This window comes from Callionymus lyra, chromosome 8 (genome assembly GCF_982586985.1).
Source record: "Callionymus lyra chromosome 8, fCalLyr1.hap1.1, whole genome shotgun sequence".
Classification (NCBI taxonomy): Eukaryota; Metazoa; Chordata; class Actinopteri; order Syngnathiformes; family Callionymidae; genus Callionymus; species Callionymus lyra.
Window position 1 is genome coordinate 576,402 of NC_141825.1, and position 13,919 is coordinate 590,320.

The window sequence follows — 13,919 nt, forward strand, 5'->3', positions numbered from 1 at the left end:
GATTGTTGTTTGGCATCAATATCAATTATTAATGATGCATGTCTTTGTACTGAAAATGTAAATACAGATTATAGTACAATTAAAAAGAACGCCAAAAATAATGAAGGAATTAATATAATACCATTATAAAAAGCTGAGATCTAATATCTAATTGCTTAAAGTGCCATTGCAGAAATTTAAATAATACTATGTCAACTTATATCAGTGAAATACACACTCATTATCATTGGGTTTTTTTTAAATTACTTATTTATTTATCATTTAATAACAAATAAACCTCCATTGATCTATTCTTATATCGATCAACTACTGCTTTTCCGAGTGTGCATAACGTGTGTTATAGCCGTACAAATGTGCCGACACCTCCCTTCCCCTGAAAAAAAAAACACTTCTTGATGACTGAAATGACATCATGACTCATAAAATGAAGTATAAACGTCAGTTCTGTAAATCAGAGTGAAAAGTTCTAATTGCTGAACAGAAAAGAAAAACTTGTGAGGAAAAGTGCTACAGACACATTGTACTGGCTTTTGTCCAGATCCACCATCTGGGTGTGCTGTAGGTTAGACTGAGAAGTCGTTATCCTTCAAGACTCACTTCTCTATGCAGAAAGAAAAGGCGAAGCTTGATGAATTAGTAGCTGAAATAGCTATCTCTGTAAGTCACACATGGCAAAGCTCACGAGGTAGGTGACAATAGACTGAGACGGAATATAAAAGAGTCATTCCAGGAGGTTTTAACAGGCTTACACAGATATAGAATCTGGAGGTAGTGGAGGAGAAGTAAAGTTTTAAAAATGGGGAATTATACATTCAAATAAAGAAAGTAAATGTAGACTATTGCCGAAGAAAAATGAATACAAAACTGTGCGTGATCAGACTGTGCTGAGAAGCAGGTGACATGTTGATTGATGGCAGGTAGGCAGATGGTTGATGAGATTTACCCAGGAGATAGAAATAACAGATGTTTAGGGCTGTGCGCTCTAATTTGTAAACCACACGGTGCCTATTCTGACTACTGTTTTGGAAGATTGATCCAAAATGCATAACGTTTTTACACAGAATTACTGATGACAGCTCAAGCATGCAGATGAATGGTTGTAATACTTCTGATTCCACATGTTGAGACACTGAGCCTCAATTTATGTAAGTCAAATTGCATACTTTGTATACTTTCCATACAAAGTTTATTATAATTAGAAATGTCTGTTGATAACATTTTCAATGGAAACATTAAGACTTGTGTAAATATAAGTATGTAGTTTTCGACAAAATGTATTCGTTTTGAAATATCTATTTGAATCAAATCATAATTTAAAAAATGTTTAACTAACATACTTAATCAAATGTAACTAAAATAACGGTTAAAATAAAGTTTAAAATGTACATTTACCTGCCTTCAACAAGACAAGAAACCGTTGAAACTAGAAGTATAAACTTGGAATATATATGCATGAAGAAATCAAACACTTTGACAGCTAATGATGAATAATAATTCATGTTCATATACTCCTTGCAATGTAAGTTATTATACTAATAATATAGATCAAGCAGAATAAACCAAATGATTAAACTAGGGAAACTTATTAATAACCTGTCTTCTTCACCAGGACACCAGAGATACGTTCTACTCACTCTCTAAGAATATATTTTACTGTGTTTTGTTTTTGATTATTAAAGCGCTGGTCTAGAAAGGTGCTTTACAAATAACTATCACTTACTTACTTACTTAACCATCACGCTCTTCCATAATAATGAAAGTAAGTTATGTGGTTTGTAACACATAACATTAAAACACATGCTGGCTCTAAAGGAAACACTACAAAGCAATTCATCACAAGAGCACAGGAAGGTTTATGGCTTGAATGTCCAAATGTGTCCCTGTGAGCGTGTTTAATGTGAACAGGTGAATAGTTACTGGTGGTCTGCTAGTAGAAGAGGCTCAGAACTGTTAATTCTCCAGAAATTAGGCTAAAGTTAGCCTAAGAAATTCCTCAGTGACAGCAGCCTCACTGTGTCCTTATTCCACCTGTTTGGAAGCATCACAGGGGATGTACCCTGGAGTCCACAACTTAAGCCCTAAGGCTCCATCTCCCCTGTGGCACCCACCTACAATCTGACAGCCAAGCAGGAAAGATTTAACCACTGTTTATCGGTGTCATGAACCACAACTCATAATCCAGTTTCATTTTGCTTGTGTCTCTTAAAACTCTCCATGTTGTTGTTGCTGAATTATTTTTATTACTTTACACTAAGGACTATTTAATGCCCAGGAATATCGGAAAAACAACTACTCTGTTCTGCTTGAAAATGCTAACCTTTGCAACTTTCTGTTTTTGTTTTCCACTAATTCCTTTATAATTATTTTCATACATCCTTTATTTCAAGTGTGTTTTGAGGTTTTAAAAGCATTTTAGGGACAGTGTTTGTCAGCTGGTTGGAGGACAAGGCAAACTTTGTCTTGACTCACAATAAACACTATAATAATCTTTATGAAGCAGCGATGTCATACTATTTTTAGTGATGCCCTCCGGGTTTAGAGAAAATCAATTGTTAAAGAACGCTTGATAAACCTTCTTAAACACTCTCTGCCACTGAAAAGAAACTGGGCAGCTTGGTAAGATTATTGCATTGGTTTCAAAGAGCGTGGATCACGTAACAGCGATGAACCCACTCTTCAACTCATGACGTGGTTTTGAGGCAGCTGCAACGGTTTGCCTTTCCAATGGGAGGAACCTTCATGATGAGCTGTACAACAAGTGCAGTCAATGAGGGAGCTTCGGCTCCCCTAGCAAATAAAGCTCAAATTGTGGTTTTCATAGGTCATCTACTTTTCACGACTCGTAGGTATTTGTAATTTTGACTCATTGTATTACTATGAAGACCCAATGTTTTCATTCATCGAACCAAACACCTCATTCTGGTTTTGCTGCCCACAGTGAGTATCATCCTACAAGAAAGGAAAACATTAACACTGTTAGTGCAATTAGCAATCGGCGGTACAGAAATTTCAATTATGTTATAATATTGATTTTCAATGATGTTATAATGCAACAACTTTTATTGGACTTGTACGATTCAAGTGTAGACCCTGAAACTTTACAGCCTGTACATGGTGACAAGCTGAGAAAATAATATTTTACTATTTGCCAACATCCAAGTGTTACCAATAATTGAAGAAAAACCAATACAAACATGGACAATACTGTGGTAATGAATCTTACCCTTTTTTTTGTGATCAATATAGTAAATAATAAGAAAATAAGTAAAATGTGGAGTTTTGTCACTCCAAATATTTCCTGTAATTGTTTATTAAAAAAATAACTTTGCTCCTCCATTTTTATTGAATTAAAAATATATACATTTTTTAAGTGAACATTCTCATGTTATCACAGTTAAGGGGATGATGCTCAGAATCCCATTTTTATTCAAATCCTTGTATTATTGCATATAAATTATTCAAGTGGAAATAAAACACACACACACACACACACACACACACACCCCCACACACACACACACATATATATATAATTAAAGAAAATTGTTATGCTGATGGAGGCTATGAAAGTTGCTGTAAACCAATTTGGGATTAAGCTCAATACTGCTTCTGTAATAAGAGAATAATTAGGCTCATTTAAGTCAATAAAGAAACAAGGATGTAGGAGTGTTGAGATCTAAAAATATGTTGAGGTTTAATTGACCAACACTTTTTGATGGTGTGCTAGACATTTATTTTTCCACTTATGTTATTGACAGTGTTACAGTGTCTATAACTGTATGTACACCTCCTCTTTAGAATAGATCTCAATATCTCAGATTTGATCAACTAAAATAAGGCAAAAACAATAATTATTTTCTTCTTAAGTTCTGTTTTGTAAAGTAATGACGTTCCATGTTTCCACAGATTCCTCAGATCAGCTACGCGTCTACGGCTCCAGAGCTCAGCGACAACACACGCTACGACTTTTTCTCCCGTGTGGTCCCTCCAGACTCCTACCAAGCGCAGACTATGCTGGACATTGTCACAGCAATGGGATGGAACTATGTGTCTACACTGGCTTCTGAGGGAAACTATGGCGAGAGTGGTGTCGAGGCATTTGTCCAGATATCCAGAGAGTCAGGTAAGAACTCTACACATACTTTTCTTTCAGTTTCAAAGGAGCAATAGAACAACAGAACAGAAGATGAATAGTATGCATTAATAATCTCATGAGGAAAAGGCCTTTCGTTGACACCATGACACCATATTCAATGGTACAGACATCGGTAAATCCTTGTGCAGAATTCGTGACATTTCCATTAATTGACTCCCAAAGCTATATTGCCTCAAGTTATTAATCAACTGATAAATGCAAATGTATAATATCAATCATGTTTTATGTGTCATGGGTTATTTTGCATAACAATTTCATGACTATGTTCATCAGACATGGGAGATTTCCATTAGTGTGACCCCATCAATGAGCAATGATAATTAAATAGTTAAAAGTTCCTCAGTCCTCTGGTTACAGGAGCTGTTAAGCCTCTAGGTCACTGTAAGGTTACTCGGCCATTCCTCATTAAAGTTTTATCACATTCCTGCCAAACTGCAACAGCTGTGAGCTGAAAATAATTAGACTTTAGATGTATGTGGGCAATATGGAAACAACATAGATCTGTCAGTCTCATGAAAGATTTACTTTATACATTTTCTATCTCCAAAGTTTGATCTTTATCTATGTGCGGTTCTGCTCATGCTCCAAATACTGTAGTTATGTATCATGGATCTTACATTATCATCTTACATGCTTCTATTTTTTCAAAAGTTTTTGAAATTAATGGAACATAACTTAGCTTCCTAAAAACTACCTGGATATTAATGTTCCCTCTATTTTTTTCACATCTGAGCAAACCCACCATAAACCAGACTTCTTTGACAATTAATGATATGTCCTAGATACAATATTATAATTAATTATATATTTATATATGATATAATTATCATAATATTTCTCTAAATTCTACATTGAAATGATATGATATTTTGTGGGATAGTCCATATCTTCAAGAAGAGATCAATGGCAGTCCACGATTGTTACCCATGGAAAGTATTGATTTATCACATTAGAGATTTTCCATTCAAATGATCTGAAACCTATTAACTAGGTGATAAGCAAAGATTTTTCTAAATATTCTGATGACCCTGATTATGAAGGATTATAAGGCAGGCGGAGCGAAGCTGTCGCACTGCTCTTAATTTAAAAGCCAGAAATTTATTTCCTACTTCTAAATGTTGTTTGGGGAATTTTCTGTGAAGTAAAGCCATGACACTCTAGATTTAAGTGCGGCTCATGTGTGCATGGATGGCGAAACCTCAACGATGTATAACCCTCTGAAATGCGCTTCACAAATAAAACTTAATTACTTAAGTTACGATGACTCGATCACGCTGTTGTGTTATGAATAGTTAGAGGATGTCAAGGCCCGCCTTATGTTGCTTCTGATTGGTTAATATTGCGCTGTGCCTTCAAACTTCAAAGATTGACACTTGACAACTCTGGTCCGCGCTGGTCTTCAAACCGACGAGGACCCCCACAACTGCCCAACCAGACGCCTGCGCCCGAAGTCTATAAACTTATGTTGAACCTGTGTGCAATGGCGCGCACGGAGATTAGAGGGAACATTGCTTGTGACCAATGGCAAAAGGAATATTGTCTTAGTTTGATCTTGGAGATGGTAGCATCCAATCTGAAAAATATAAGAAAACTGTCTTTTTCTATTTTAATTGATTAAGCAGCACAATTTTGCATTAACATACATTGAAATTTGATTCATATGTATATGTATAATGTAAATGTCTAAGTCCTAAATATATATATATTCTTCTTCTTCATTTTGTATAGTGAAGACGCAAACCTTTTTTATGAAATGCATTCTCATGTCCAGGCCGTTGTCTCGTACTGGTGTCAGTGAATGAACCTTCACTTTAAGGGTTTGACAGCAATTTCTTACACATAAAAACAATTTATATTATTGAAATTGTGAGTCATTTTCAAGCTTCTTTATAGTTAACTTCCTCGTCTGACAACAAACACGAAAGAATCCCCAATAAGCTGTTAATTGTCAAATTGTCCTCTTCTCAATGAAACATAAGTAGATTCTTTTTCAAATTGTTTCCATTTACTGATAATATGAAGAGAATACAGAAATATTTTTTTAAAAGATTCGCTTTCTTCTTTGATGAGACACAGTTTAGATTAGGTTTGTATAATGAAGGCTCGTTTGTGAATAAACTGCTGTTATCAAGATGAATGTTGGCAGTTAGCTTTAATGAATTAGCTGGACTATGATGAGGGAAAACCTTTGAGAGAATCATTTTTGCCTCAACAATTAAATGTTTTCTCATTATCAGCTCTATGTCTCCCTTGTCATCACTTGTGCTGTGAATGCTCCAAAAAGCTATTTCTCTCTAATTAAAAAATGAAAATAAACGACGTAACAATAAACGGTGTTCTAATATCCATGGTGGCAGGATTTCACATCAACACTGATTTACAATTCACTGTTGGCTGTGAGATTAAATGGTGGATACATATTTTCATAGTGATCCTCACGGTCAGTCCTTTCTCCAGACATCACAGCCCTACATTTGGAAATATCTTGCTTCAGTTCCCGGACAAACTATGTCTCTCATCTGGGACGTTTCCAGCTTGACTTCTGTTAACTCAATACCTTTTCATATTAAAATGTCCCCTAACAGTCTTGCTGTGGTAGTTTTAATGACACATACCAACAATGAAAAGGATTCCCACGTTTTAATTCTCAACTACATGACTGATTTAACTCTTTCTCATTTGGTGGGGGAATCTGCTTTATGGTTAGGTAGATTCAATTCAATTTCAATTCAATTTTATTTAAAGTGTCTTATCATAACAAAGTTATCTCAAGACACAAGATGAGATGAGATTCAGCTTTCCAAATGTTTTTTTGAACCTGTGTCTCCAAAGATGCTCAGCATCTATGCAATAGTTGGATTACATAATAATGGATTACAATCCATTTATTTTGAAAATTTCAAATTATTGAGCAGCCATGATCATGATACACTTCCAAGGTGACCTTAGATGTGGTTTAATGTGTGTCAAAGCATTTAAAGCATGCAAGTTGGATGTGATGGAGATTTTAACCAATAATTCATTCATTCATTCATTGACAACTGCTTTATCCCGAGGTCGGGGTCGCGGGGAGACTGGAGCCTATCCCAGAGTCATAGGGCGAGAGGCAGGGGACACCATTCTGTCGCAGGGCACCAAAAGACAGACTGCCATTCACACATGCTCTCATATCTATGGACAATTTTACAAAGTTCCCAATCAACCTCTGTATGTTTTTGGACTGTGGGAGGAAACCGGAGTGCCCGGAGTAAACCCCAGCAACACGGGGAAATGTAAATGTATAATAATTTAAATAATAACAACGATTCAGTCTGATGAAATCAAGTGTCATCATGAAAATAAACTTAAACAACATTTTGTTTTATCATCTAATTTGGCACACATTTTAAGCTAATATAAAACGGAAGAAATTAAGGAATGAAAATCATTGTGATCGTTTATTTTATTACTGTCCTCATGACGTTGGCGTGTTGCCAGACATTGCCATATTTTGCTTAAAGGTGTCTTCAACAAGCCACATCATGCTTCATAGTCAGACGTTTCCCAAGTTTAAACTCAAGTACTTTTGGACAAACCTGAAAAGAAAGTGAGAAAGAGAGCTTACAGTAGTTCTGTTCACAGCAACAGTGATTCTGCTTTGGCCACATTGAGTTAACATTCTGGCATATGTTTCCTCCTGCGAACTGAGATGGCGAAAGTTTCCATACTCTCTTGAATGTTCATAACTCATTATGATTATTATAGTGCGCCTTTGTCAACCTGCTTTTATAATATTGCTGTAGTGATATGCTCATATTTACCTGGCGGGGCAGTAATATGAGTGTAAACGGGTGCAGTAATTGTGCGATTAACGCTTGAGACGAGTGAGGAGCTGCTGTGCAGGGAGCAGCTGTGGCTGCTCTGTGGGATCAATGAGCTTTCATCTCCTGTTCTGATGCCACTGCCGCAGCACACTGACTCACTGTTGCACATGGAAATGACTTCATTAGCAGCCTCGATACTTATCTGGATCAACAGCGCTGAGGTCTAGTGGCACGGTGGAATGTTCAGCCGGCACATGATCGTGATACACCTCGTTTATATTTCGTTCGACATTTGAAGGCTATCACAATGTTTATCTTTGGTTTGATTGGGCTAAGATTATTTGTTTTTGTTTTGGGGAGCATTATTTGTATCGAAAATAATATGCTGAAATAATTGAATTTGGATAAAACACCAAAAACATGTTATTTGAATATTGTTCTGATAGTGGAATCCTTTGATAAGAGTTTTGTGTTAATGTCTTTTGGGCAGTTTGTATGAAGCAAGAGCAATGTTAAAAATGAGCTGGAATACCAAGCGTTGCCTGGGTAAAGAAAATATATTTGGAACCCAAATATACCAGAAAAAGCTCTAAAACGAGTTGGGGAGGAGAGAAGAGAGTACATTTAGCTGGATGTTTGGGCTTACAACTGGCAAAAGTAAGTAGAAATCCTCTTATTAGGTATTTATTAAAGCTCCATTAGTGTGTTGATTTAAGTGTCTCTTAAATTGATCTTGAGCCTTTATTGTATCATCATTATGTGTCTGTTTGTACAAAACTCTCTTTTCATTTGAATATTTACTTTAGTTAATGTACTTAAGCCATTCATAAATGAATAACTTCAAAATGGACTTACTGCATCTTGGAGAGGAAGACCTCAACATTTGAAACATGTGAGGAAGTAAAGAGAGTTAAATTTGTGTTAGGAGTCTTCCGTGGAACCCATCATAGGTGACCTGAGGGTTAACCCAACAAAGACTTATCAGAGCTAGGCATGTTTCGTTCTGGTGCCAGTAAAGTCTCTTAATGCTTCAGCAACAGTCAATTATTACTTCTTGTTGCCATAACTTCAATTACCCTGACTTTTAACCGCTGACAATGAATTCTACCTCTTTCAGAAATCCAATACTTTTGGATTCCTGAGTCTAAGAGCAGTCATTGTCTGTATGAGTGCTGTACCCCAACACAAAATCCTTCCGGTGGAAGGAGCCACACATCCTAAGTTGTTGTAATTGTTGGTCTCTAAGCACAGCATTATACTGGCAGCCACATCTCTGGATAAGGTCCCTGCCAAAAAACCTCTCATCTTCAGGCGCAAACCCATCACCCGAACCATGTGTAACTCTTTAGCTCTTCAGGATTGTTTTGAGAACACAGAATGGGAGTTTATCAAAGAAGGAGCTGATCTGGAAAAAAAACACGTTATCTGTGCTGTCCTACATCAGCTTTCATACCGATGCTGTCCTACCCATAAAGAAAATCACGCTATTCCCTAATAAGAAGCCATAAGACCTTGAAGGCCCTGCTTAAAACCCAGGATACAGCCTTTAAATCAGGAAACACACTGGCAGGGCTGTGAAGGTCCTCATAACAGACAGTGACTTGACCCACCAAAAAGAGGAGGTCCAGCATTTAGTACAGAGGTATTAAAGCCAAGACCCTGAACACCCAAAAGACCAAGGAGGTTATAGTGGACTATACTCTATTCTACTCTACTCTTCACTATAACCTCATTGGTTCAGAAGGACTCAGTACACTCCAGTCTGGATAGAGGGGGGTGGTGCAGAGGGTGGACAACGTCAAGCTAGTAATGGAGATATTGCAAGATTTGCTTGGTTGAAACTTCAACTGTGGTCATTGGCTGTTGCCTTGGAGTTTTTCCAGTAGGTGCTTGTAGATCCATGAAAGCCCTCATTTTTTGAAGATGCAGTTAATTCTTCAGGCATTAAATAGGAAATACATTCGCTTTGATATGCCAATAAATAGATGAATAGATGGATTAACGAACATAAATAAAACACTTTGAATAAAAAAGCACCTGGCTTACATTTTTAAGTAATGAGTATTACAAGAACACAATATTAAATGACTGGATTAAAAATGGCTGCACCCATGTTGTTTAACTTTTACCACTTTTACCAAGTCGGGATAATTTCATTATGTTCATTCGACGAAACAATTACGCTACCAGTATTTATGAACAAATTAAAAACCAAGTTGTAGCCGTAAAAACGGGTACATTTTTCGGGCATTACGACTAGTGTGGAGGACGTCACAGCAAGTGCTGTGGTTGCCACGGTGAAATTCGAACCCTGTAAGTGCATATAAATATTTGACAGTTGGGTAGAGCTGGATGTTGCTTTGATGTCTGACAATAACACAACTCTTAAGCTTCCTGGTGAATGGTTTTACCCCCACTCGTCTTTAAAATCCCCACGTCCTCATCAACCTCTTCTCCCAGGAGGAATCTTCTCCTGACAGCAGGTCAGATACCTCTTGAACTTATAGACATGATGTAGGGTTCCTTTGAAATCAATCTGTTTCAAGTTACTATGTGGGTAGATGTAGATGTTTTCTCTCTTCCAATGCCTGATATAACAGACTTTTTGTTGGCTTGTTGTGCTACATGACACTCTTCTTCTTGAAAAGTGAAGCTATCTCTTGTTTTTATTCATAAACTTCTACTTTTTTTTTTACAACATTGATTATTTCAGGATGTCACCAAATATGAAACAAACTTGGCCGATTTAATACAACTCATGTTTTAGTTTGACTGTCTACTGTCTACTTAAAATATGTTTACAATATTAACTCAGCCCTCTCATAGTCATAACTTAAATTAATAAATTTCATCAAGTTCAGGGACATATATAATCTTTCATTATGGCATATTTTGGTGCAGAAATCACAGCTCACAAACCACCACCACCAAGCGTCATTTCTAAAGTTGTAACGTGACTTTTATTGGCTGCAGTTCAAACTTGGGAAACTATCGGCAGGTTTTTATTTTATTTTCATCTTGAATGTGCATCAACTGCGGGACTTCTGTTCTCTTTTTCTTCCATGGATGATCACACACTGTTCGCAAGACAGTTGTGAGTGAGAAGGAATGCGCAAAGAGAGGTAAAAGAGATAGAATTAATAAATTGTTTCTGAGTGTATAGCCAGTCTGACTTGTGAGAGTTGCAGCCTGTTTGGATGTCAGTTAAGGTTCATTATCTTCTTCATTATTCCCACTCAGCTGTCAGTTCAGCAGCTAAGACAGTGAGACTCACTACAGTGTTTTTTTCAATTCTTTAGGTCAGAAGCTCAGGAGTCATGCTGCGGTCTGGATTTGAGATTACCAGCAACCATGTTTTTACCAAACAATGACTGAAGCTTTTGAATTGTAATAGATTACACTGACACCGTGGAAAAGCTGCTTTAATTCAATTAATTATACATATGTTAATTCAACATTTATAAGAATAAATAACTATTAATTATAAAGTTTTATTTGTTGGCCATCTAACTGCCTCTGAGAAAAATAGGTTCGAGAATGACCCAGTCCAGCAGGTACTGGTAGTCACGACTTCGGCGTGGAACATCCAGTGTTATGTAAAACCTTTTCAGCAAGGAGATGATAAGGGTTGGTGTTGGTGGCTCTGCTAGTGAGCTGAGGGGACTGGAGGAGACTGGCTCCTGGATGTTAGCTTGAAGCTGCAACGAGTCTCTGTTTTGTTGTATAGACCTGGGTCACAGATGCCTCTCCCAAGCTTTTAGAACCACCAGTTCTATGTCCTGACAAGCTGCTTGAGAAAATACTCTGGCCGGCTAGATCTGGATGGTGGAAAATAGCTGCAGAGAACGGCTGGCATAGCTAGTTCAAGCCTCTTCTGCCTTGATCGACCAGTCTAAGGAGTGCTTTTCCCACATAAGTTGAGTAAGGGAACTTGCAAATGGACTGCAACCCTGAATTGATCTTTTAAGAAAAGTAACCAAAGCCCAGGAACTGCTGTAAACTCTTGTGGCAGTTGGTCTGACAGTCTACAGTCTAATGGGTCGGGAACGTTGAGTTCAACCAGAGATATATTAAGGGAGGGGGTGTCAGCACAGGGGTCAATTAAAACAGTCTCTATGTTCAAGGGAATGTCAAAAGTCAGGAAGGTGGAAAGAATAATAGGATGGGAGGGATCAGGAGAATTGAGGGTGTGACGCAACTGAGCACTGACCTTCGGGTGTTGAAACAACCAAGACGATCACAAAGGATGTGGCCAGGCTGAGCACAGTATAGACAAAGTTGAGCCGAACTCTATGGATTCCTGAAGGGGGAAGGGGAGTTGAATACGAAGGGAGATTCTGCTCAATGTGGGTTTCAAACACAAGACAGACTATCAATCTATATTTATCCTGAAGAAGAAACTAATCAATCAGGTTAATATAGTGTGGCCAGCTGATCCTCAACAGCATTACTTAACCTGGAAAATAAGGGCTTGCTCGTTCCACATTTGAAGGCAAAAACCTTTTCAGTCATACAGGTTTTCAGTTCCAAACGTGAAATTTTTTCGTGCCCACACCAGACATGGAAACGGATTTTCCTTAGGTATTTTAGGCCCCTAGGTTTAGGGGTTCTGTACATATTGTCAACAAGAGAAAAAAACGAAGAAAAAGAAAACACAGGAACGAGGCAGAAGGCAGGGGCACGGCTGGACATCTAACTGACAACAAAACAAGTTCAAATGAACTCATGTGCGCAACTTTAAATGCTTCCAACGTCAGGAGATGCTCCACACGAAACACAAAGTAAACGGGGTAAATGACTCAGGCCGCACTCACCTGCCTGTGTGTGACAATGAGAACAAGACATAAAAACGGAAAGGGAACAACAAAATAAAACCGGGTGAACTGGAAACCTGACTTAATTAGATTTTCTCTATTATAATGGTTGAAAATGTAATTGAAATAATTATTCCGTTTAGCGTTATCAAGTAAGTGATATTAGTTTTTTTTCTTTAATGGCAAAAGCACACAACTGGTTACATGTTAAATAGTAACAGCATAAGATTCTTGGCAACTTGCTCCACTCCCACTCATCTTCAAAAGATCTCTCTTTGTCTCCTCTCAGTGGGCCTCCTTGGCTGACGGCAGGTCGACATCCTCTTGAACTAAGTGAGATGACGCCAGCTCCCTGCGAGACCAAAATCACCTCTGCTATTGTTAATAATACGCTTAAAAACCTGGCGGAAGGTGTTGGCAGCTCATTTCTGCAGCTCCATTTCATTCACACTTTTCCTTTTATGCTGTGAGTTGTTCTCAAATGAAACAATTGACTGTAATAGCGAATGATTCACAATCAAACTGTGTAGGTTTTAACCTTTTCAGTGAATGTCCAAAAGAAGGTAAAATAACCATGGATGATAACAATATATGAAGATAGTAACATAATTGTTATGATTGGAAATTCTGCAGCAGGAAATGTTTTAATCATAACAACAACAAAAAAAAAATGTCAATCAAAAATGGGAGCAACATGACAAACGTTTAATCACTGTTCTGCGTCTTTGCAGAGGATTAATGAAAAGTTATTTTGTTTTACTCTGGCTTTCTGTTAAAAAAAATGCCTTCAGAAGTCTGAATGCCTTCAGGAAATAATCTGCTTATCTTTTTTTTCTCCTCAACCACCTCCACCATCCTTTCTTTCTTTATCCTACAACCACATTTTCTTTTTTGCTCCATAAAATAATTCACACGTATCGATCTTTGTTTCACGTTATTGAATTATTTCTCCCACTTTGCTCTTAACAATGGGTTCCGTGATAATCTGCACTTTTTAAAGTTAACTACGACATACTCATTTTGAGTTGCAATTTTACATTCAACTCACTTGTCCCAGGTTAGAAGCTCAAATGTTTTCAGATGTGTTTAAGTCAATTGCTGTTGTAAAAAACAGGGTATGTGAAAAAAAAAAAGACCTTGAAGCCT

General features: G+C 37.3%; 1 protein-coding gene across 1 annotated transcript in view; it reads left to right on the forward strand.

The window, feature by feature from the left end:
- grm8b (glutamate receptor, metabotropic 8b) overlaps window positions 1-13,919 on the forward strand; it is a 161,188-nt gene that overhangs the window by 39,868 nt on the left and 107,401 nt on the right. Inside the window, exon 3 of the mRNA XM_087796631.1 lies at window positions 3,907-4,123. Coding sequence (XP_087652757.1) covers window positions 3,907-4,123 — 217 coding nt within the window. The remainder of the gene's footprint in view (window positions 1-3,906; window positions 4,124-13,919) is intronic.